At 44.9% G+C, this 25,976-nt stretch overlaps 1 protein-coding gene across 1 annotated transcript; it reads right to left on the bottom strand.

Annotated features, from left to right (window-relative positions):
* SMC2 (structural maintenance of chromosomes 2) lies at window positions 1-25,685 on the bottom strand. The gene is made up of 36 exons (XM_028300616.1): window positions 25,358-25,685; window positions 25,120-25,269; window positions 24,757-24,918; window positions 24,470-24,580; window positions 21,154-21,275; window positions 20,512-20,668; window positions 19,849-20,040; window positions 19,128-19,263; window positions 18,491-18,666; window positions 17,803-17,986; window positions 17,245-17,318; window positions 16,982-17,128; window positions 16,788-16,815; window positions 16,292-16,467; window positions 15,555-15,738; window positions 14,979-15,052; window positions 14,726-14,872; window positions 13,946-14,167; window positions 12,054-12,196; window positions 11,547-11,646; window positions 11,357-11,469; window positions 11,040-11,268; window positions 10,447-10,641; window positions 9,412-9,612; window positions 8,999-9,163; window positions 8,267-8,374; window positions 7,081-7,176; window positions 6,623-6,765; window positions 5,850-5,949; window positions 5,660-5,772; window positions 5,328-5,556; window positions 4,312-4,506; window positions 3,497-3,697; window positions 2,437-2,652; window positions 848-1,057; window positions 1-444 (listed from the first exon to the last, which is right to left on the bottom strand). Exons 1-36 carry the CDS (start codon window positions 25,523-25,525, stop codon window positions 331-333), a joined length of 5,481 nt encoding a protein of 1,826 aa, XP_028156417.1. The 5' UTR covers window positions 25,526-25,685; the 3' UTR covers window positions 1-330.
* Window positions 25,686-25,976: the final 291 nt, after the last annotated feature.

Raw genomic sequence — 25,976 nt, forward strand, 5'->3', positions numbered from 1 at the left:
CAACAAGTTCTTTATACTTTCAACAAACAAGGCACATTATATCGATAGCATCGATCATGTGAATACTCGTAATATAAGACCAATTAGAATAAAATATTTTCGCACCAAAAAAATGGAGAACACACTTTCCTATATTGAAATATTTCATACCTATTTCGCACGTTTTACACAACTTGGACGTGAACATCAACGTCGAAACTGTTTGTGATAGTTATCTATTCTATATTAAAATATTTCGTAACCATTTCGTACTTTATACACAAATGTGTATCCAGTTGTCCACATCGGACCACTGCTTTCACTTGCGTCTTCGGCCGAGTCGTGGCGGGATCATCTCCTGGAGTTGACGGTGCGCTGGACGGAGGACATGCCATCCACGAATTTGGTCCGGAATAGCACGTTGGCGTTGTTGAACATTCCATCCTTCAGCGAGACTATAATGAACTGTGGACGAGAGATTGCGTTAATATTTTGTCTAGATAATAATAATAAGTGTCCTGAACTCTGATTAGCTAGACCAAGACAGATTGGGGTGCATTTATTTTGCGTATGTCACAGGCTCAAGGACGCGTCCACCTCATCAGGGATGTACAATGGAGCTTGCAGATCTAGAGAACTAGTAAGATAGTAGAAGAAGAATCCAGGATGTACAGCGGAAGAGGCTTGAACAGCAGCATGGCAGCACCAGCGACTAAAGCCCGGTCTGTGAGCACGTAGAATTTTGTCCAATGACCCCAAGCTACCCATCCTTGTCGCTCGCGGGTAATTACAAAATTCTACGTGCTGCGAGCACGTAGAATTTTACACCAGAGACTATAGAGAGATAACTATGTGAGTTGATGTATACCTGTGAGTGTGTGAAATGCTGCTTCAACATATGGCCGATATTCTGCGTGTGCGACAAGTCCAACGCAGCATCCACTTCGTCCAGGATGTACAGCGGGGCCGGCTTGAACAGCAGCATGGCCAGTACCAGCGACAGCGCCACCAGCGAGCGCTGGCCGCCACTGAGCTCGCCCAGGGACTCCTTCCACGTGTTGTTGAAGCCCACCTTCACCTGCGAGATAGGTTAGAGGTTAAATTCATCCTACACTATACTTTTGACATTACAGTTTCTTAACTACGCCGTGAGGACAATTTAAAGCGTTCATATTTTGTTACTATATCGAGAACGTGCTATGCTCGGAGTTTTCCTGTGTGATCGAATCAGAAATGAGATCCATGGGAGAAACAACATAGCCCGCAGCATTGCTAAAAAAATAAGTGGCGAAGAGAGCAGGACCTAGGCAAGCTTCCCACTTAGCCAACAATCTGGTGAGATTTACGGAAAAACCTGAGTGCGGGTGGCGAGGAATGATCGTGGCGGAAATCCTACCAGAAGTCGACTTTCCTTTGGATGAAAAGATCTAAATAACAAATCGATTAAATCAGCCGATTCTATAATTATGAGCAGTTGTTTTCAACACGCCATAACAACACTCACATGCGTGCAGTGCAAAAACAACCACATGTAATTACCTCTAGCCCGTCCAACACGGTAAACCCGTCGGGCGGCTTAAGTCTTGCTTGGGCGCCAGGCAGCAATGTGCTGAAGATGGAGCCGAAGTCCTTTTGACCTGCTCGCACGCCGTGACCAGCGTCTTCTTCCCGTCAATAACAACGTTAGCATGCGTGCAGTGGAAACAATCACATTTAGCTTACCTCGAGCCCATCCAACACGGTAAGCCCATCAGGCGGCTTGAGTCTTGCTTGTGCACCAGGCAGCAATGTACTGAAGATGGAGCCGAAGTCCTTGTTGGCCTGCTCGCACGCCGTCACCAGCGTCTTCTTCGTATCGTCAATAACAACGTTAGCATGCGTGCAGTGGAAACAACCACATTTAGATTACCTCCAGCCCGTCCAACACGGTAAGCCCATCAGGCGGCTTGAGTCTTGCTTGTGCACCAGGCAGCAATATACTGAAGATGGAGCCAAGTCCTAGTTGACCTGCTCGCACGCCGTCACCAGCGTCTTCTTCTTGTCAATAACAACGTTAGCATGCGTGCAGTGGAAACAACCACATATTTTAGTTTACCTCTAGCCCGTCCAACACGGTAAGCCCATCAGGCGGCTTAAGTCTTTCTTGTGCGCCGGGCAGCAATGTGCTGAAGATGGAACCGAAGTCCTTGTTGACCTGCTCGCACGCCGTCACCAGCATCTTTCGTCAATAACAACGTTAGCATGCGAGCAAAGGAAAAACAACCACATTTAGATTACCTCCAGCCCGTCCAACACAGTAAGCCCATCAGGCGGCTTGAGTCTTGCTTGGGCACCAGGCAGCAATGTGCTGAAGATGGAACCGAAGTCCTTGTTGACCTGCTCGCACGCCGTCACCAGCATCTTTCGTCAATAACAACGTTAGCATGCGTGCAGTGGAAACAATCACATTTAGTTTACCTCTAGCCCGTCCAGCACCGTAAGGCCATCAGGCGGCTTGAGTCTCGCCTGTGCGCCGGGCAGCAATGTGCTGAAGATGGAGCCGAAGTCCTTGTTGACCTGCTCGCACGCCGTCACCAGCGTCTTCTTCTTCTTCTCATCTAGTTCCGCCATCACTTGTACGAGTTTCGCGCGGTCCGCTTCCACGATCTTCTTCTTACGCATCACGTCTTGGTACTGGAATACAATTCAATATTAATACGCTATAAGGGATACTATAATGTTACCAACAGAACCTTCCATCTATCAGTATTACAGGTTGTTTTTATTTTTTAGACTTAAAGCTTAATGTTTTACTGCTGTTGCATATTTCATCCCTACCATTTTCCAGCTGTATTGTAAGCTAGTGTCGTTACTAACAACGTTTGCGCTCTGGCCCTGAGCTACCCAGTCAATTTTTCTCTCTTATGGGCTTTTTTTTGCCGTCATTATCCGTCAACTCTTAATCTACTGCCAATATCTCCCTTTCATCTTCCAGCTATAAGCTATCACCTGGTCTTCGTTCTTTCCCAACAGTGTACTCTGACATTGGGTTAGCTTGTCTCTCCTATGGCTAGCTATTGTAGTCGTAACTCGTCATCCAGTCAACTTTAATGGCTATCCCTCTCTCCTATCTTCAAGGCAAGCTGTAAACTCTCACCTGTTCCTCTTCCTTTTCCAGCAAAGTATGAGCTCTTTCTTGCATTGAGTCCCCTAGCCAGCTTGTCTCTCCTATCTGCCAACTGCTGTAGACGCTGCCCCGCGACGCTGGCTTGGCGCGCGGCGAAGTCGTAGAGCCCGCCCGCCACGCCGAAATACTTACGCTCTCCCTGGCATTAAGCCTTGCCAGATTGTCCCTACGGTTGGCCATCTCTAATAATTTAGTCCTAAGAAGAGCTGTAAGCTGACCTCTTCTGTTACTCCTCCTTCCTCAACAAAGTGTGCACCCTGGCACTGAGTCCCCGATCCAGTTTGTCCCTCCTTTGGACTAGTACTTAACTTCTAACCTACTGCCCGTTTTTCCCTATCGTCTTTCACTCACCTGCTCTTCTTCCTTCCCTAGCAGCGTATGAGCTCTCGCATTGAGTCCTCTAGCCAGCTTGTCTCTCCTGTCTGCCAACTGCTGAAGACGTTGCCCCGCGACGCTAGCCTGGCGCGCGGCGAAGTCGTAAAGGCCGCCCGCCGCGCCGAAGTATTCCCGCTCGCTCGGGATCCACGTGTGCTCGGCTTCGAGGGACTTTATCTATGAAGAGAAAATACTTATTTAAGTGATGTCATAACAGAGAGAACAATTTGGTACAGTCGGGAGTACATCAGTCTTACAACTAAGATGCTACAGTGTTTATCTTAATGTGATGTCGTCTGTACAACTTTTAATTTCTAAAAGCTTTTGCTTGCAGCTCGGTTCATGTAAATTTTATGCCATCGAAGAATCTGGCTTGTTTGTAATGATACTAATGATCCTTGTATTTTTTTTTATATTTTACGACGGTATTTGCTACTGTACAGACAGGGTGATAAACCGTAATGGAATAGAGCACGTTTCGACCACTGGTATTCTGTGGATGCCAGTTGAGCAAATATCGAACATCAGTCCTAAACCAGTCTGGCCAATGTGGAAAGTGTAAACTAAGGCTGAGTTGCACCACCTATCTTTGACCGTAACTATAGCAATAACCGGTGTATTTTGTATGGAGTATGACAGATTTTTGACGTTTGTCAAAGTTAAAGTAACATGGTGCAACTCAGCCTAAATCTTTCATTTGCTTCTGATAAATTATAAAAGAAGTCCTTCTGCAGTTCAGAACAAATAACATGAAGATAATGAAAGTTTAAATGGTTATTCCAATCACATACCCTTTTAGCACACTCAGCCGCTTCGCCTTGCAACTCCTTGATCTTATAGTCGAGCTCCTTGATCTTGAGTTCCAGCTCAGCGTTACTTTTCCCCAGCTGTTCCTTCTTCTGATGCAGCCGGGATATGTCGCTGCTGCGACTTGCTATCTCTAGCTTTTGCTTCTTTATTCGAGACTGGATATCTTTTACTGCTTCCTAAAATAATATTATCATAGTTTTACGCCCGTATTCACAAACGATACTTGCTTAAGTGAATACGGGTAACAATAAAGTAGAAGAGGCTACCACGGATTGTAAAACTTAGCCTAGCCGCAGACTACAGACTTTTTGTCGGCCGAGAGAATGGACATAATATGAAAGTTCGCATATTACACTTTGGTATCGGCCGATTCTTCATACAAATTAGAATCGGGCACAACTATCGGCCGACTAAAAGTAGCGCGTGGTCTGCGCCTAGGCTTAATGTAGGTAGATTTCCCACTCAGTGGATTGACGATGTAGTGAAGGTCACGCGAAAACACCTGGATGCGGGAAGCGTAGGACCGGTCGTTGTGACAATCCTTGGGGAATGCTTGTTTTTGTCTAACAGTGGACGTCCTTTAGTTGAAACGATAGATATTAATAAGGACTTTTGAACTACTTACTGTAGCCTTAGTGTGTTCCTCCTTCGCATCTTGCAAGCTCTCCTGCAACCCTACTGCTGCCTCCACAGTCTCCTGCAGCGTCTGCTTACTGCTGGCGACGGCTTGCTCCAGCTCCGTCACTTCCAACCGCAGAGTCTCGAACTCCTGCTCCCGCTGCTTTAGTAATAGGAACTTTTGAACTACTTACTGTAGCCTTAGTGTGTTCCTCCTTCGCATCTTGCAAGCTCGCCTGCAACCCCACTGCTGCCTCCACAGTTTCCTGCAGCGTCTGCTTATTGCTGGCGACGGCTTGCTCCAGCTCCGTCACTTCCAACCGCAGTCTCGAACTCCTGCTCCCGCTGCTTTAGTAATAGGGACTTTTGAACTACTTACTGTAGCCTTAGTGTGTTCCTCCTTCGCGTCTTGCAAGCTCTCCTGCAACCCTACTGCTGCCTCCACAGTTTCCTGCAGCGTCTGCTTACTGCTGGCGACGGCTTGCTCCAGCTCCGTCACTTCCAACCGCAGAGTTTCAAACTCCTGCTCTCTCTGTTTCCACGAACTGCTATGCTGTTCCGCTTCTTTTTTCGCCTTTTTCAATTCCGCTTCGGCTTTTTTGAACTCTCTAAAATGGAAGAAAAATTGGTGTCATTGTTGTCACAATTTGAGCCAGTCATCATAATTTGTTTGATGTTTTGCCATTGGTATCTAATTAATTTTGTACGTACCTCTCTCTGTGACCTTTGATGTCCTTTACTTTCGCTTCTAGTTCCCTCGCTTTAGCCGCTGTCTCTTTCTGTGTCACTTTGTCTCTTTCTACTGCCGCTGACAGTTCTTCCACCTTTAGCAAAGTTACATTTATTTATTTTGTTCTTATACCTCCTTAGCACACAAATGTTAATTATGTAATATACTCACTTGAGCTCGCAAACTCTCAATTTCAGCATGCGTTTGCGCGTGTGATGTAGTCGCTAATCTCGCCTTTATCACTTCCAATTCGTGAGACATCATTTCGTACCTACAACAAATGAATATTCAGAATCCGTTAAGGTGCCGATCAAAAGGAAACTTGAGGCACTGATGTCATTGATTCATAAATTACACTTCATAAACTCATAAAGTCAAAGTCAAAATTTCTATATTTGTTTAGACTAATAAATAGTTCTTACAAAGAGCAAAGTGACGATTTGTCACTTTGCTCTTAAGGAGCCTCTACATGTCTCATAATCTTTTTACCCTACCAGCGTTTCGAGACGAACATTTGGCAAGTGCTGAGAAGAAACGCCGCAACAGACTCAGTCACCACTGTATATCATAAAAACACAAAAACTTTTATTTTCCGCAAATAGGTTTTTAAGAAGCGCTTTTACACAACCCAGTATTACTTTAACCCTACCATTGCTTCGGAACAATAAAAGGGCCAGTGCTGTGAAAAAGCAACGCAAGAAACTCAGTCACATTTTTTTTTTTATGCAAAACAAGGCAGGTATTTCACTTCAATCGCACCTGATGTTAAGTGGGATGCAGTCTAGGATGGTGGTGCATATCAGCCCTGTAAGTGCCTATTCACTCTTGCCTTGAAAAGGTTATAGTTTTCGGGAAAGACAGCAGCAGGCAACGAATTCCAGTCCCTAGCTGTTCGCATTATAAAAGAGTCATCGAAACGCTTAGTGCGATTCTGGTTACATTACCTCTGCTGCGTCTGCGCATATTTCTCGGCGGCGTGCTGCGTGGAGGCCAGCTCGGCGCTGCACTGCTGGTACTGCGCTTCGGCTTGCTGCAGCTGTGCTTCTGCTTCCTTCAATTCTTGCAGCTGGACCAGCACTGAGCCGCCCTGTATAGAGAAATATAAGGACTTATCGTATGTTGACAGGCCAATTCTAATATGCAAGCATATACCTATCTATCATCAGAATATATTTTAATCTACGATATTGGTCTCAATGTCGAAATATAATTCAGTTTTGTTAAACGACAAAGACTGTCAAATAAAATGTTGAACGGAATACTTTTGATGCTATTTTATACAACCCGTAGAAAGGACGGCCGGCAGCAAGGTTCTGGAGTGGAGGGCACGAACGTGGGATGTCCACCCGCAAGGTCAATGTTATCAGGTCTAGAGTAAGTTAGATGAAGGTATGTCACACACCTTAGCCCGCGCGCCTCCAGACAATGTCCCAGACGGATCAAAGACATCTCCATCGAGCGTGACGCAGCGGCGGCGCACGTCGCGGAGGAACAATAACTAACAACACACCCACGGCCATGGCCGGACGTAGGTATGGCTCAAATGTTATCAGGTCTAGAGCAAGTTAGATGAAGGTATGTCACACACCTTAGCCCGCGCGCCTCCAGACAGCGTCCCAGACGGATCAAAAACATCCCCATCGAGCGTGAGGCAGCGGCGGCGCACGTCGCGGTGGAAGGTGACGCGCTTGGCCGTGTCACGCCCACGCAATGGCCGGACGGAGGTGAAGCTCAAACTTTATCAGGTCTACAGCAAGTTAGATGAAGGTATGTCACACACCTTAGCACGCGCGCCTTCGGACAATGTTCCAGACGGATCAAAGACATCTCCATCGAGCGTGACGCAGCGGCGGCGCACGTCGCGGTGGAAGGTCACGCGTTTGGCTGGAGATGCGACGAGAACTTGACCAAGTCTATAGCTTGTTAGACGATTGTACCTTAGCCCGCGCGCCTCCAGACAGCGTCCCAGAAGGATCGAACACGTCTCCGTCGAGCGTGACGCAGCGGCGGCGCACGTTTCACGTCACGCGCTTGGCCGTGTCACACCCACGCCATGGCCGGACGGAGGTGCGGCTCGAATATTATCAGGTCTAAAGCAAGTTAGATCTTCATCTACAATACCTTCGTATAGAACCCACCTTAGCGCGGGCACCTCCAGACAGCGTCCCAGACGGATCAAAGACATCTCCATCGAGCGTGACNTCCGCAGACCAACCCCCCCCCCTAATTTAGAATGACGTAATATATGGACGGCCCCTGTTACAGATTTCATCCTTTCATTTTCCAGCTGTATTGTAAGCTATTGTCGTTACTCCCCATTTCTCAACAACATCTGCGCCCTGGCAATGATCCACTAGCCAATTTTTCACTCCTAACCTACTTCCCGTTTTTCCTTTCATCTTCTCCTCCTCCTTCCTCAACAGTGTGCGCCGTGGCATTGAGTGACCGACCAGCCAATTATTCTTTCCTATGGCCAGCTTGATTGCAGTCGTCCTCCTGTCAACTCTAGCGGCTGTCCCTCGCTTCTATCTTTAACCTGTAAACCCTCACCTGTCCCTCCCTTCCGTCTTCAAGCTGTAAACTCTCACCTGTTCCTCCTCCTTCCCCAGCAAAGTATGAGCTCTTGCATTGAGTCCCCTAGCCAGCTTGTCTCTCCTGTCAGCCAGCTGCTGCAAGCGCTGCCCCGCGACGCTAGCCTGGCGCGCCGCGAATTCATAGAGCCCTACATGTGTACCATAGCATTACGTCTCCTTCAGCTTGACACTCCTGTCAGTCAGCTGCTGCAGACGTTCCATCACTAGTTTTAGTTACACTCACCTGTCTCTTCCTTCCCCAGCGTGTGTGCTCTCGGATTGAGCCTCTCGTTTTACTTATCCCTGCGATCTGTCAACTGATGCAGACGTTTCATAGCGTATCTGTAAGCTGTCCTTACCTGTTCCTTCTCCTTTCCCAACAGCGTATGAGCTCTCGCGTTGGACTCAACGCTGGCTAGGGGACTCCCTAGCCAGTTTGTCTCTCTCATCTGCCAACTGTTGTAAGCGTTGCCCCGCGACGCTGGCCTGACGCGCGCTGAAGTACTCACGCTCGCCCTGGCATTAAGTCTAACCAGATTGTCCCTACGGTTGGTCATCTCTGGCAGACGTTCCATCGTCCTAATAAATTCCTAGGAAGAACTGTAAGCTGACCTCTTCTATTCCTCTTCATTTCTCAACAAAGTGTGCACCCTGGCACTGAGTCCCCGATCCAGTTTGTCCCTCCTTTGGGCTAGTACTTATCTTCTTACCTACTGCCCGTTTTTCCCTATCGTCTTTTACGCTCACCTGTTCCTCCTCCTTCCCCAACAGCGTATGAGCCCTCGCATTGAGTCCCCTAGCCAGCTTGTCTCTCCTGTCTGCCATCTGTTGGAGACGTTGCCCCGCGACACTGGCCTGGCGCGCCGCGAAGTCGTACAGCCCGCCCGCCGCGCCGAAATACTCGCGCTCACCCTGGTATTAAGTCTAACCAAATTGTCCCTACGGTTGGCCATCTCGGGCAAACGTTCCATCGTCCTAAAATAACTTAAGATAGCCTAAGAAAAGCGGTAAGCTGACCTCTTCTATTCCTCCTCATTTCTCAAGAAGTGTGCGCCCTGACACCGAGTCCTCGGGCCAGCTTGTCCCTCCTTTCAGCCTTGTCTAGTTATTCCGTCAACTCTTAAATTATTTCCCGTTTTTCCCTATCGTCTTTCACTCACCTGTTCTTCCTCCTTCCCCAACAGCGTATGAGCTCTCGCATTGAGTCCTCTAGCCAGCTTGTCTCTCCTGTCTGCCAACTGCTGTAGACGCTGCCCCGCGACGCTAGCCTGGCGCGCGGCGAAGTCGTAAAGGCCGCCCGCCGCGCCGAAGTATTCCCGCTCGCTCGGGATCCACGTGTGCTCGGCTTCGAGGGACTTTATCTATGAGAAGATAATACCTATTTAGGGGATGTCATGACACGCAGAACAATTTGGTACAGTCGAGAGCACATCGGTCTATTACAACTAAGATGCTACAGTGTTTATCTGAATGTGATGTCGTCTGTACAACTTTTAATTTCTAAAAGCTTTTGCTTGCAGCTCGGTTCTTGCATTACATGGATCTCACAACTTTTTACCGTAGAACAACTGAGTTGCGAGACTTGGTTTTTTTGACAAGTATTGTTTTTGATGGGATCTCATTTCTTTTTGTATTTTGTAGACAGCAGTTATGTATCTAGAAAACTGGACCGAAATTGAAAAATTTTACTCGACTTGGCGGTTGCACTACCGTGCCCCAAAATATTTTAGTTTTTCCTTGATTCATACACCAGACACTACTTATATTCCAAATTTGAAGCTTTTAGGTCTGCTAGAAGTGCCTTAGAATTTTGATGATCGGTCAGTCAGTCAGTGAGTCAGTGAGTCAGTGAGTGAAAAAATTAAGTAACTTTGACCCGTTATAATTCTTAAACTACTGGTTCAAATTGAATGAAATTTTAAATATACCGTGTTTTTACAATGCCTGCATAGCTAATGAAAATTCAGCCTTCTAGTTTTATCCACAACGAAGTTACAGGCAGTCGAAAATAGCCTGAATTGCTTCGAGAAAAGGATGGTACGGCCGTGCCGCTTTTTTGCTCGACTTGGTGGGGGCACTACCGTGCCCCCAGATATTTCATTTGCTTCTCGTAAATTATAAAAGAAGTCCTTCTACAGTGAAGAACAAATAACACGATGATAATGAATGTTTAAATGGTTACTCCAATCTCTTACCCTTTTAGCACACTCAGCCGCTTCGCCCTGCAACTCCTTGATCTTATAGTCGAGCTCCTTGATCTTGAGTTCCAGCTCAGCGTTGCTTTTCCCCAGCTGTTCCTTCTTTTGATGCAGCCGCGATATGTCGCTGCTGCGACTTGCTATCTCTAGCTTTTGCTTCTTTATTCGAGACTGAATCTCCTTTACTGCTTCCTAAAATAATATGCATAGTTTTAATTACACTTGACACGAAGTAGAAAATCAAGAAAGTAGAAGAGGCAACCACGGACAAAACCACGAAATCCTTGGGGAAGGTATTTGTCCAGAGGTGGACGTCCTTTAGTTAAAAAGCTAGAAAAGAAACATAGGTGGAAGTCCCTTGGTTGAAACTATAGTAAAAAATAGGGACTATTTTAAACTTCTTACTGTAGCTTTAGTGTGTTCCTCCTTCGCGTCTTGCAAGCTCTCCTGCAACCCCACTGCTGCCTCCACGGTTTCCTGCAGCGTCTGCTTACTGCTGGCGACGGCTTGCTCCAGCTCCGTCACTTCCAACCGCAGTTTCAAACTCCTGCTCCCGCTGCTTTAGTAATAGGGACTTTTGAACTACTTACTGTAGCCTTAGTGTGTTCCTCCTTCGCGTCTTGCAAGCTCTCCTGCAACCCTACTGCTGCCTCCACAGTTTCCTGCAGCGTCTGCTTACTGGTAGCAACGGCTTGCTCCAGCTCCGTCACTTCCAACCGCAGAGTTTCAAACTCCTGCTCTCTCTGTTTCCACGAACTGCTATGCTGTTCCGCTTCTTTTTTCGCCTTTTTCAATTCCGCTTCGGCTTTTTTGAACTCTCTAAAATAGGAGAAAATTGGGATCATAGTTATTTGAACCATAATTTATTTCATTCGTCATTGGTGATGGGAAATGCAATTTTACGTACCTCTCTCTGTGACCTTTGATGTCCTTTACTTTCGCTTCTAGTTCCCTCGCTTTAGCCGCTGTCTCTTTCTGTGTCACTTTGTCTCTTTCTACTGCCGCTGACAGTTCTTCCACCTTGAGCAAAGTTACATTTATTTATTTTGTTCTTTTACCTCCTTAGTATACAATTGTTCATTATGTAATATGCTTACTTGTGCTCGCAAACTTTCAATCTCAGCATGCGTTTGCGCGTGTGATGTAGTCGCTAATCTCGCCTTTATTACTTCCAATTCGTGAGACATCATCTCGTACCTAAAACAAATATAAATTACTGTATTTGATTGAAAAAGAGGCTGACAAAGGTGACTGAGATTCTTCTGCCGCTTCTCAGCACCAGCCCAGATGTCCCGAAGTAGTGGTAAGGCATCATCATCATCATCATTTCAGCCATAGGACGTCCACTGCTGAACATAGGCCCCCCCAATGCTTTCCAGGTTGATCGATTGGTAGCGGCCTGCGTCCAGCGCTTCCCTCATCCCTGCTACTTTTACGATGTCGTCGGTCCGGACGGTCGGATATTTTTTTATTTTATTTATAAATGAACAATCAAGATTGCGTCCTGTAAGGTACCTAGCACGAGCTTGGTTTTAGATAAGGTAATGTATTGAAGAATCAGTATTATTATTATTTATTTACAAACTCATTCTCGTAACGATTACCTTTGCTGCGTGTGCGCATACTTCTCGGCGGCGTGCTGCGTGGAGGCCAGCTCGGCGCTGCACTGCTGGTACTGCGCCTCGGCTTGCTGCAGCTGTGCTTCCGCTTCCTTCAGCTCCTGCAGCTGGACCAGCACTGAGCCGCCCTGTATAGAGAAATATAAGGACTTATCGTATCTTGACAGGCCAATTCTAATATGCAAGCATGTATCATCAGAATATATTTTAATCTACGATATTGGTCTCAATGTCGAAATATAATTCAGTCTTGTTAAACGACAAAGACTGTGAAATAAAGTGTTGAACGGAATACTTTTGATGCTATTTTATACAACCCGTAGAATGGACTGTTGTTTAACGGCCGGCAGCAAGGTTCTGGAGTGGAGGCTACGAGCGTGGGATGTCCACCCGCAAGGTGCAGCATAAAGGTAGCAGGAAGGCGCTAGATGCAGGCCACTACCAATCGAGCAATATAGAAATCATTAAGGGAGGCTTACCTACTTCAGCAGTTAATGTCCTGTGGCTGAAATGGTGATGATAGCAGCACCCACCTTAACACGCGCTCCTCCAGACAGCGTCCCAGAAGGATCGAACACATCTCCATCGAGCGTGACGCAGCGGCGGCGCACGTCGCGGTGGAACGTCACGCCCTTGCCCGTTTCACACCATGGCCAAATGGAGATGCAGCCCAAACTTTATCAGGTCTACAGCAAGTTAGATGAAGGTATAGCACCCACCTTAGCGCGCGCGCCTCCGGACAGCGTTCCAGAAGGATCGAACACGTCTCCATCGAGCGTGACGCACGTCGCGGTGGAACGTCACGCGCTTGGCTGGAGATGTGACGGGAACTTGATCAAGTCTATAGCTTATTAGACGAATGTATAGCACCCACCTTAGCCCGCGCTCCACCAGACAATGTCCCAGAAGGATCGAACACGTCTCCGTCTAGCGTGACGCAGCGGCGGCGCACGTCGCGGTGGAAGGTGACGCGCTTGGCCGTGTCCAGGTCGCGGCACACCAGCGTGCCTCCGAACACCCACGCCATGGCCGGACGGAGGTGCAGCTCGAACTATATCAGATCTATAGCTTGTTAGACAAAGGTATAGCACCCACCTTAGCCCGCGCTCCACCAGACAGCGTCCCAGACGGATCAAACACGTCTCCGTCTAACGTGACGCAGCGGCGGCGCACGTCGCGGTGGAAGGTGACGCGCTTGGCCGTGTCCCAAACACTCACGCCATTGATGGCTAGAGATGCGAGAACTTGATCAAGTCTATAGCTTGTTAGACGATAGTACCTTAGCGCGGGCGCGTCCTGACAGCGTCCCAGAAGGATCGAACACGTCTCCGTCGAGCGTGACGCAGCGGCGGCGCAAGTCGCGGAGGAAGGTCACGCCCTTGGCCGTCTCATACCATGGCCAAATGGAGATGCAGCCCAATTGTTATCAGGTCTAAAGCCCGGTCTGTGAGCACGTATAATTTTGTCTAATGACCCCAAGCTACCCATCCTTATCGCTCACGCGTAATTATATTGCTGTCGCGACTGTGCGACGGGCGCCCGCAGTTAGTGTGCGAGCGCGACATCAATAAATTACGCGCGAGCGATAAGGATAGGTAGCTTGGGGTCATTGGACAAAATTCTACGTGCTCGCAGACCAGACTATAGAGCAAGTTAGATTTTCATCTACAATACCTTCGTATAGAACCCACCTTAGCGCGCGCGCCTCCTGACAACGTTCCAGAAGGATCAAACACGTCTCCATCGAGCGTGACGCAGCGGCGGCGCACGTCTCACGTCACGCGCTTGGTCGTGTCACACCCACGCCATGGCCGGACGGAGGTAAGGCTCGAACTATATCAGGTCTACAGCAAGTTAGATGAAGGTATAGCACCCACCTTAGCGCGCGCTCCACCAGACAGCGTCCCAGACGGATCAAAGACGTCTCCGTCTAGCGTGACGCAGCGGCGGCGCACGTCGCGGTGGAAGGTGACGCGCTTGGCCGTGTCCAGGTCGCGGCACACCAGCGTGCCTCCGAACACCCACGCCATGGCCGGACGGAGGTGCGGCTCGAACTTTATCAGGTCGAGGGCCAGTTGGACGTTTTCTGGACCGCCACCCTGAAAAAATATCGTCATCATTAGCTTTCAAAGTAAGTTGTTAGTTACCAAAAAGCGCTACACGGTACGGGAGCGCGCGCACAGGTGACTTTTGTCGCCGTGATTATTTCGTCACTCCCATAGAGATAGATGAGTGACAAAAAAGTTTATATCACCGTCACGTCCCTACGTGCGCGCACCTCCATACATCTACGTGGACTTGGTATGAGTGATGAAACAGTTAAGGCGACAAGAGTCACCCTTGCTCGCTCTCCCTACGATCTTCACAGCCAAGCCACTTCTTTGAGGGAAATTGTGGTTTGACAAAATAGTGACTTATAAGAAGAACATTACGAAAAAGATAATGTAGACACAAAACCAAGATTGTGTGGATCTATGAACTATGTGAATACTGTCTAGGAGACATTGTAAACCAACTAAGCTCGCACGAATATAAAAACTTTCCCTCTATATCTTTCCATGTCGTATAATACCTATTAACATGTCCCAAATCTTTGTTTATTAGCTTTATGAATATTTATAACTATTTGTTTCACTAATTTCATAAAATCCACTTACGATTTCCTGCGCGCGCCTGACAGTCTGTGCGTCTATGACGTGGCCCGAGATCTTGTTGAGCGGTATGATAGTCGTCCTGGTCTGCAGGTTGCCTCGTTGCAGGAGCAGCTTACTCGTCACCTCTGTGTCTACCACCACGTTGTATAGCTGAAAACAATATTTCCCTACAATTAAAAGTTCCCATCGCGTAAGTAAAGACAGTTTAAAAATTGTGTGTCAAGAAGTGAGATGTCAACTGGTAAATTTTACTTACCCGTCCACCGGCTGCAGTTTCTAAAGCTGTGCAGTACACCGGGTCACACACATCGATCAGCCGGCAGATTGTACCTGAAAAAGAGTGTATGTCAGTCAAAGGTCACATTTGCTGTCGCGCTTATTTACCTTATCGAACGTTTTTCAGCATATTGTTCTAATTGAGGGCAAAAATATGTAGTTTCAGTAATTTTATATTTTTGTTTTATAAAAGGTATGTAATTTGCATTTCACAAATTACTAGAAGGCTAAATATGCTTGTGTTACGAGTGTGCTCACCACAATAGTCAAGCGGTGGTGGGGTTCAAACCCGTGTTCCTCGGATGTCGAGTCAGCCAGTCCCACCCCTTCAAGGTTCGGATATCATGGCTTCAAAGCTATATCTATGGTTTAGTTAGGCAGATAGAGGTAAGGTAGCCAATTCCTCTGTGGTTGATGATTCCGGGTGAAGCTTGCTTCCACCTTCTGCCTGATTTATCACTACCATCAAGTGAGATGCAGGTCTTCCTCCTTGTGGATAAAAAAATCTATGCAGATTTACAAAGTTATAAAGTTTTTCTTATCTTATCTTACTTACCAGACACCCGCCTGCTGTCGAAGTTGGGCTGCGGCGGCGAGTACTTGAAGTCGCAGCGCTGCAGCCTCGCTGACAGGTTGTCCACCACGTCTCTTTTTGATCGGATGAGGCCTTGCAGCGAGCGGGTGGATTCCTTGAGCTGAGTGTTTCGCTCCTCGCTGAAGTTCATCTTGGATAACTCGCCCTGGGTGATGCAGGAATAAATAGTTAGTGGATGGATCGCAAGAATGATGATAGACTTTCATTTTTAAAGACTAATAGATGTTTGTGTATTCAATAAAGGACTACAGTGGACGCTTCCGAAGCAGCCAGATAAACGCTTCTGAGTAACCTAATGATCGCTTCCGAAACAACCCATCCAGAAGATTCTTCGTTATTAGCCTACTGGAATAGTAAGACACGGAGCTTAACTCGACCTTTATTAATGAGTTACATTATGTACTCACGGCCTGACGTTTACTATTTATTTAAATTGGAACGCGAAAGTTTAACTTAAATCTTATAGCCTACTGGAAACTCGAAGCAGCCGGATGGACGCTTCTGAAGCAAACTGTGGCCACTTTCGAAGCATTCTGTGGCCGCTTCAGAAACAAGCTGTGGCCGCTTCCGAAGCCTGCTAGTGAACGCTTCTGATACAAACTGGTACTGGATTCTTCCAAAGTAACTCTTCTGAAGCAAATATAATACACTTTTCCAAGATGACATTGTGAAGGCATCAGAAGAAGCCAAATTCATACCTGCAGCTTCTCCACCTGCGCGCTGTGACTCCGTATGGCGTCCTGGTCGCGCTGGTACTGTGCGCTGTTGGTCTGGAACTCGCGTTCAAGCGCTTTCAGCCGCTTCTGTGCATGCTCGCGCTCCATCGTGCTTTGTGTGATGCGCGTCGACGCTTCTGAAGCCGCTGCCTTCGCCGCTGTGTCAAGAAAAACGTAATATTAGTAACTGCACTACAAAATTACAATCTTAAGACATATACAGGGTGTTAGGTAAATGGGTATATGAGCCGACACTAGCCCATGATAACATGGTCATATAAATGGTATGGTGAAGTCAGAAATTTGATATCATCATTTTAATTTTTTTAATTTTAATACAAAATAAATTTTATAAAATCCGTATTGTATGAAAATTAAAATAATTAAAGTGAAGATATCAATTTTCTGTCTTCACCATACCATTTATATGACCATGTTAACATGGGCTAGTGGCGGTTCATATACCCATTTACCTAACACCCTGTAGTGCTTTCCAGGGTAGGTTCCTGGGGTAACAGAGCAGTGTATGTAGGAGGGGTGATTTATTTATTTATTTATTTATTTANAACGCTCTTAACATGTCCCAAATCTTTGCTGTTTTATGCTGCAGCTTTATGAATATTTATAACCCTTTGTCCATTTGTTTAATTAATTTCATAAAAAAACCCTTACAATTTCCTGCGCGCGCCTGACAGTCTGTGCGTCTATGACGTGCCCGGAGATTTTGTTGAGCGGTATGATAGTCGTCCTGGTCTGCAGGTTGCCTCGTTGCAGGAGCAGCTTACTCGTCACCTCTGTGTCTACCACCACGTTGTATAGCTGAAAACAATATTCTCTTACAATTAAAAGTTTTATAAAAGTCTCATCGCGTGTAAAGACAGTTCATAAAAATTGTGTGTCAAGAAGTGAGATGTCAACTGGTCAATTATACTTACCCGTCCACCAGCTGCAGTTTCTAAAGCTGTGCAGTACACCGGGTCACACACATCGATCAGCCGGCAGATTGTACCTGAAAACGAGTGTATATTTCAACGTCACATTTGCTAAAAATAGATATGCTGACTCATAAAGGCCGACAACCTAATAAAGGTAGCAGGAAGGCGCTGTATGAAGGCCACTAAAGCCCGGTCTGTGAGCACGTAGAATTTTGTCCAATGACCCCAAACTACCCATCCTTATCGCTCGCGCGTAATTATACTATAACTGTCGCGCTCGCACACTCACTGCTGCCGCCCGTCGCACAGTCGCGACAGCAATATAATTCCGCGCGAGCGATAAGGATGGGTAGCTTGGGGTCATTGGACAAAATTCTACGTGCTCAGCGACCAAACTATAAAAATAGATATGCTGACTAAAGGCCGACGACCTCATAAAGGTAGCAGAAAGGCGCTGGATGCAGGCCACTACCAACCGGGCGATATGGAGATCATTGAGGGAGGCCTATGTTCAGCAGTGAACATCCTGTGGCTGAAATGATGATGATGCTGACTCACCAGACACCCGCCTGCTGTCGAAGTTGGGCTGCGGCGGCGAGTACTTGAAGTCGCAGCGCTGCAGCCTTGCTGAGAGGTTGTCCACCGCGTCGCGCTTGGAGCGGATGAGGCCTTGCAGCGAGCGGGTGGATTCCTTGAGCTGAGTGTTTCGCTCCTCGCTGAAGTTCATCTTGGATAACTCGCCCTGGGTGATGCAGGAATATATAGTTAGTGGATGGATCGCAAGAATGATGATAGACTTTCATTTTTAAAGACTAATAGATGTTTGTGTATTCAATAAAGGACTACAGTGGACGCTTCCGAAGCAACGAAATAGAAGCTTCATAAAAAGCGTATTGTGTGCTTCCAAAATAGATGGACGCTACGGAAGCAGCCAGAAAAACGCTTTTGAAGTAACCTAATGATCGCTGCTAATGAAGTTTGGATCTAGAAGACGATTCCGAAACAATCTAGACTAGAGGATTTTTCGAAATTATCCTACTGGAAACTCCCGAAGCAGCCGGGTGGACGCTTCCGAAGGAAAATGTGGCCGCTTGCGAAGCGAGCTGTGGCCGCTTCCGAAGCCTGCTAGTGAACGCTTCTGATACAACCTGGTACTGGATTCTTTCAAAGTAACTCTTCTGAAGCAAATCTAGTAGACTTTTCCAAGATAACATAGTGAAGGCATCAGAAGAAGCCTAGGTCTTACCTGCAGCTTCTCCACCTGCGCGCTGTGACTCCGTATGGCGTCCTGGTCGCGCTGATACTGTGCGCTGTTGGTCTGGAACTCGCGTTCAAGCGCTTTCAGCCGCTTTTGCGCGTGCTCGCGCTCCATCGTGCTTTGCGTGATGCGCGTCGACGCCTCCGAAGCTGCCGCTTTCGCCGCTATGTCAAGAAAAACGTAATGTTAGTAACTACGCTGAATAATACGGAGAACTTAACGCGGTCGCCTAAGCACAATAAAGTCGTATCAAATAATAATCAAAACAATCATAAGGCATAATGCTACCCTAAATACACTTCTGCAGTAATGAAGCAGTGCAGAAGGGGTGATTTAATAAGAGCGGCATGGCTTACACTGAAGCACATCTGAAGTCTTGCTAACTTTTTCCGTAACAAAATCACCCTCACGCACCTCTTGAATAACCGCAAGAAAATATTTAAATAAGCCTGTACCACAATTGTTTTTTTAAACGAATTTCCCCTCCTGGTAAGCCATGTTTGTGTTACGAGTGGGTCCAACACATTAGTCCAGCAGCGCCGCGATTCGTACCCGCGTCCCTCGGATCACGAGTCAGCCTTAAGTATGGTAAGTTTTGAGAAGTTCCACAACAAATTCAACATACCCATGAGTTGGTCCTGCAGCGACTCAGAAGCGCCCTCTAGGCCAGTGCTGACGGCCAAGAACTTCTGCTGCGCTTCAGCCAACGCCGTCTCGCTGGCTTCACTCGCCGCACGAAGGTTCTCGAAGGTGGACGATACCTGACCGACAGGACGGTAAGATAAATATCATTGGTATTCATGAGTTTATTTTTATAATAGACGTGTTGACACCACCAATCAATTGACGTACTTTTTAAAACTGTCAAAACGAAACTCTCCCATAGATTTTGTATGGCACTACAAGCAGTGACGTCACTATTTTGTCAACTCAAATAAATTACTTTTTCAATTAAAATGCGACCAAAAATCGTAATTTACAGGTAATTTAAAATTAATTAAGTTTTTAAGACCAGAATGAAGTGTTTTTAAGAAAAGTTGCGATTTTGAATTATCAAGGAATGGTGTCAAATTGTCTATTGTGGAGCAACTTGAATTTAGTCTTTCAGAATCTCCTTGTTATCAAAAATGGGATCGTAAAATGTTAACTATTTTTATTAAACCTCTTTTTCTATACCAAAGCACAAATATTGTAGAGTATTGGTCAGATACCTGCAGAAAGTGATTGAAAGAAACTACATATTTTATGTTTAGAGCAATTTCCTGGAGCTCAGGACTGCTTTTGAGAGCTAGGGTTGTATCATAGAGGTCAGGACTGGGTGTAAAAGGCTGGAAAGAACCCTGTACCTCACTCAGCACTGTCTTCTTAGCGGCCAGCGCTGCCTCGTCGTCGGCCAGGGCCCTGCTGAGCAGGCGCGCCTTCTTCTCGTGCGAGGCGAGCGCGTCCTTGGCGGCCTTAAACCCGGCACTCGCGGACGCTTCGGTTTTCTCGTGTACTTGCAACTCGGTCTCTAGATCCTTTAGGACGCTGCCGCTTTCCTGGAATAATTAAATCAAATCGTTTATTTCTGACATATTTAATTCTACAAAGAGAAAAACATGCCAAAAGTGGTGAAAAAAAAAATTTAAAAAAAAGACAACCCAGTTACTAAAAAGTAACTTTTTAGAAAACTGAGGTGCAGAAACTAAATGAGGGTTTTCGCGTATGAAAGATCCGCTAGATGGCGGGACGTGGATGTGGGGTCTGACTGCTGCGTGATTGGTGGATTTTGACATATCTGTCAATGTAATGTCAAAAATAACCAATTATGCAGCATTTGGACCTCGCGTCTACGTATTGCCATCTGGCGGATTTTTCATACGCCAAAAACCCTCATTGAACCTTCATCTTAATATTGTCAAGAAATTGTAAAATATTACTTGGGGTACATTCTGAAAAACATTTTTAGATTATTCCTACTTTTAATTTATGCATTGCCTACATTACCAAACAAGTTTCTTGGTACTCACCTCATCCAACTTCTTATTGAGTTCTACAACTTGTTTGTCCAAGTCTTTAGCCTCCTTTTCATTATTTTTAATGTTTTCCTTCTTGCTCTTGATGTCGTCCTGTACCTCAGTCACTTTGGCTTCTGCTTCCTTGGCACTTTTCTCGGCACTCACATATCTGTGGAAAAGTAATTTAACATTAACATAAACAAACTCAAATATTTTAGGAAAAAGTTCATCAACCTACTCAGCCAATGAGGGCTATCGTTTTTATACTTAACAGTTGGCACCCCTGGCGATTGACAGGACCTTACTCTACAGTGGCGCCATCTTGATGAGTGCAAATGCGATAGTCCTCCTACCACTTTAGCGCTCACAAGTTGGTGCCAGTCTTTGCTACTAGCAAGTGACAGGACCTTACTCTACAGTGGCGCTAACTGGTGAGCGCTAAAATGATAGTTAGATATTGTTGGATGCAAATATCATGAAACAAATTTCAATGAACTACACAATTATGAATAGATTTTATATCAAGTATACACAGAAGCTCTATGCTGCATGTTTAAGCATGTAGTAGGCTGCTCACATAAGACAACCTGAAACTTTTATGATACTGTGATCACTAGCTTGTACATAAAATATTGTGATAAACAGTATACTTACTTCCAAGCCACATAGAGCCTGGTAAGGTTCTCCAGCTCTCTCACCACCTTTTGGTACTCTTGGAACTGAGAACGCTCATCTTGCAGCTTCTGCAGTTTGGGTGCTATGTCTTCCCTTATTATCTGAAAGATGACATATACTATTAATATCAAGGTTACAAAAGAAGTATACAAGCAGACATAGAAGGACATCATAAGATGAAAACTGTAATCTGCTTTAGATTGCTTGTTGATTATTCACTACTGAAACTGCTTTATTCTGCAGCACCATAGTTTTTGATCGTGTGGGGACTGCCGTAAAAGAATACTTTTCCCCACCGCCCACAGGAGGCGTGTCGTAAGAGGCGACAAACTCCTGTAGCACCGGACGGGCAGCAGCGTCTGCGTGCGAAACCAAGTAAAAAACTGCGACGCCAACCCGCCTGCCAAGCGTGGCGATTAGGGGAAAACCCTCCTAGTGATGGGCCAACTCGGGAAAAACAAAACTCGATTTAACCCGAGTTAAAATCTACGTAACTCGGGTTGAACTCGAGTTACGTAACTCGAGTTAACAGGATGGACAAGTGAGTTTTTTACTTATTTTTACCAGTTTATTCGCTCAGATTCGCATTAACATTTAAAAAAATATCATTTATAATGTATTGGGAGAATCATACTAAGTAAAGTAATAAAGAAAATTATTGTTTGAAATATAATATAATTTATTCATGGATTTTTGGCTTGAATTTTAATTTTAAAAAATATTTATATTTATTATCACTTGGCATTTTTCAAAAACAGAACATAAAACACGAAAATCTACAACAATAACCGGCAGTTTAAAGTTAACTTCAAATGAACATAGTCTCATCTCGGTCCATGTCGGTTCCATTCGGTTTACGATACGAACTCGATGAATAAACCACGGATACTCTCGGCGCACTTAAGGGACTCTTATGTAGGTTTAAATAAGACGTCAATATTTAGGTGACAATTTATTGCTTGACACAGGTTGTCAATGGTTCACAATGGTTGTCAATGGTTCTTAAAGGTTAACAGATGTCAAAATACTCCAGGTATATAAAGCCAGGGAAAAAAATCTGGACACCGCGGTACAGCTTTTCGTCCCTCAAAATACAGTGACATCTATTGGCAACAAACATAAACAAGTTTCATGGAAGGCTTATACATATCGCCCACCAAGGACCTTCCTAGGTCCTTAACAACAGGAAAATCGAAATAAACCCAATGAAACTTAATGCGAATGCATCGCCCACCATAAAACATGTTACGGTACACATCAACAATAAAATTAAAATAAACCATTTAAAAAACTATTGTACCGTAAAATAACAAAAACATATTAAATATACTCAAAACCTTAAAACTAAATAAAATAAAATTATTTAGCCTTAGGAAGGAGACCAAATTTTAAAACCTTGAAACTAACAACTCTATCATCGTCGTTACCGGGATGGACCACAATCACCCTGCCACTAAGCCAAGACCCGTAGCTAGTTGTCCTTCTTTACGACAACTAAATCGCCAACTTTTAGGTTGACGCATAGTCCACCTTTGTTTTACACCTTCGCGACGTTCCTGAAGCTGTGAGTTTTCAAGTCTCCAACCAACTCTCAACATGTTCACATTAGAAAAGGACTCAAGAGCTGGAGAAAGCTACGTTTGGGTAAGTCTCTACTTTCTCTTAACCTTTCAACATCAGCACTAGTTTTCAAATTGGCATGCTACTAAATACAACCCATAGCCTTCTGTACCTCTACTGTTGTTGAATACCCATAGCGTTTCTCAAGCGTATCTTTTTTTTATTTTAACCTTCCTTTTTGTTTCAGGATCTCCGTAGGTCTGCACGTCGACCTTGTAGCGGTATACATCTTCACTTCGGTTCCAGGTAATACCACCACTTTTTATTATTTCATCAGTTTTTCTTTTCCGGTCATCTTCGTTTCCTTTCCGTTGACTTACTTTACCTTTTTCTTTCGTTGTCTTTACCAAATCTTCATTGTTAGTAGTCAACTTTTGCAACACACATCCTTCTTTACCTAACGTCATATTCATTTCTCTGTAAAGTTGAATCCCCTGATCGACCATTTCACAACCCATTATGTGATCGTCCACATGAAAGTCTGACAGTATCTTCTCGGCCGCCGTTGGAGAATCTTCACCGTAATCCAAATTCATGTCAACATTTTCACTAGAAACCTCTATGTAATTCTGTTTCCGGTCACCATTTTTCAGTCTTCGTTTTAATGAATATATTCTTTTTCCAGATGTTTGCCAGGAATTCTTCACATCGGGAACTTCATTCTTCACCGGGAGACGCTCATTGTATCGACCAGTGTCATCTCCTCTACGAGTAGTTCTGGTAAAGTATCCTTCGCGTGTCTTTTTATTTTCTGAACACGTTCCTTTCTTTGGCAACGGAATGTCATCTTCGAGCTCCCTAAATCTTTTTAGAAGCTGATTATCCTCCACGCTACAATGCATCACATTTATTGTTTCAGAGGGCTTCGTCGGCGTGTTAACGACACCAGACAGAATCCACCCCAATGACGAACACTGAGCAAGTGGTGAACCAAGCGGTCCCTTGATGACTCCGTTTTGAAGTACCCGGCTATATACTTCTGACCCTAACAACAAATCCACCCTGTTAGAAGTATAATAGCTCGGATCCGCAAGGACAATGTCCTCAAGCTCCTTCCACTTCTCCGCTGTTATCTTTTGGTTAGACAAAAGCGATGTGATGGACCCTAGTACGTAAGCTTTCACTGTGATAATAAAGTTCGGATCAACCCGTGATGCTATTTTTATTTCCACCATAGACTTTGTCGTGAGCCCGTTCGTGCCACCTACTCCTACTATTTGCCCTCTAGCTGGAATCTTCTTCAAACCCAATAATTCAACCATGGCCTTTGTAATAAAAGAGGATTGGGACCCTTGATCCAGTAAAGCACGAATTGTATAGGTTTGGCCGTATTAAGATACAGTATCTACAAGTGCCGTCGCTAGCAATACCTGGCTACAATCCACAGTGCTTCTTGCAGACGAGCAGGAAATAACAGCACCAACTTTCTTGGTATCAGCCGTAGTAACCTCCCCGTTTTGGGGTTCCTGAGCAGCAATCTTGTTCGTAGGATGCAGCAGAGTGTGGTGCTTCCTCTTGCAGATGCGACACTTGTACTCACTGCGACAGAATTTNAATATTACAAGTAAATCTATAAAATAATAGAATAGAATAATCTTTATAATAATAACAAACAAAGCAGTTGTTAAACAATAATGATTATGAAATATGAACAAAATGTTTTTCATTTACATACATCATTCAACTCTCTCAGCTTAGCATCCTTCTTCTCAATGGTCTTCTGAGCAGCTTGCTTCTTAGCTTCATACATCCTGGTGCCTGCTGCTTCTTCCACCATAGACAAAATCTAGGAAACAGCAAAAATAAATGTCTACATTTATGTACTATGTGTGATTTGATACCTTTCTTAGCGTAACAAATCATGAAGTAATTTAATTTCTGCAAAAAGACTTAAAAAGCACTGTTCTAAAAAGCACATTTACACATGTAAACTTTTCATAAATAAAACAAGTATTATTTTACCTCAGGTGGCTTCATATTGAGCACTTTGGTGATGCGTCCCTGCATTATAAGGAAGTGCGGGTTGTTCACATTGAGTTGAACTGAGCAGAATAGATCACTGACTCTCTTATTCTGCACATTTATACCATTGATCAAATACTTGTTCTTGCCTCCCATTACCACCTGAAAATTACAAGAGTCTAAATGAAGTACACAAATCATTAATACCTTTATTGAATACAACTGAGATGCACCATTACCACCACCATTATAAAATCCAATTGTTGTCAAACTTTCAAAACTATTAAAATTATTTTAAAATTATTTGGATTTTTCTATTGGAATATGCAGTGTCTCTTTAAAGGTAACTAGTAAATAACAAACCTGTCTAGTAACAGTGATTTCATCATGATTCTCATAACCAATCGGACACTGCCTCTTATCTCTGTTGTCGAACGTAATGCTGACCGTCGCCTTGGTGATCCCAGCCTGTCCATGCTTGTATATCAACTCCTGCAGACTGCCTGCACGCACCTGCAGCGTTTACAAACAATGAAACAATTGGCGGGAGAAATATAACCAAACAAACACCTTTCATATCCGCTCAACTTTGATACTTTACGTTCGATAGATTGGTTATTCCCAACACGAAACATATCGAATCCAATATATTCGACTTTCCAGTGCCATTCAAGCCCGTGATAGCGTTGAATTCTGGGTCAAAACCGGTGACTTCAACTCGGTTACCATACGATTTGAAACCGTCCAGCACTATAGATTTTATGTGCATCTTGGAAGCTTTTCACGAACAATTTGGCTACCGAAAACACATGCCTAAAAACACTTGTGATAACATTAAACACGAAATGACCAAAAAATAAATCAACAAAAGCGGGAACCGTTGACGAAAAACGGATTTGCTTTTGACAATTTGTTTCTTCTACGCTGACAATGACATTTCAGCTTCTAGTGTTGTAACTTTTGGAACCACTACTTAATTACAGAATTGAATAAAGTCCAACAATGTATTTGATGATAAAATATCCTTTATTTTGATTTAGTTTCACAAAAAACAATTCTCCCGTGACACTGTTGATGACATGACACTTTCTTCTTTTTTATTACTTTATGGTATTAAACATTCCGCCCACCATGACCGGAATGGTCATAATTCCGCCCACCATGATTAACCACCAACGAAAGAGTGGACTGTATAGTTAGGTAAAAACAAACCATTATAA

Source organism: Ostrinia furnacalis, unplaced genomic scaffold (genome assembly GCF_004193835.3).
Source record: "Ostrinia furnacalis isolate ACB-3 unplaced genomic scaffold, ASM419383v2 OfSCF0770, whole genome shotgun sequence".
NCBI lineage: Eukaryota > Metazoa > Arthropoda > Insecta > Lepidoptera > Crambidae > Ostrinia > Ostrinia furnacalis.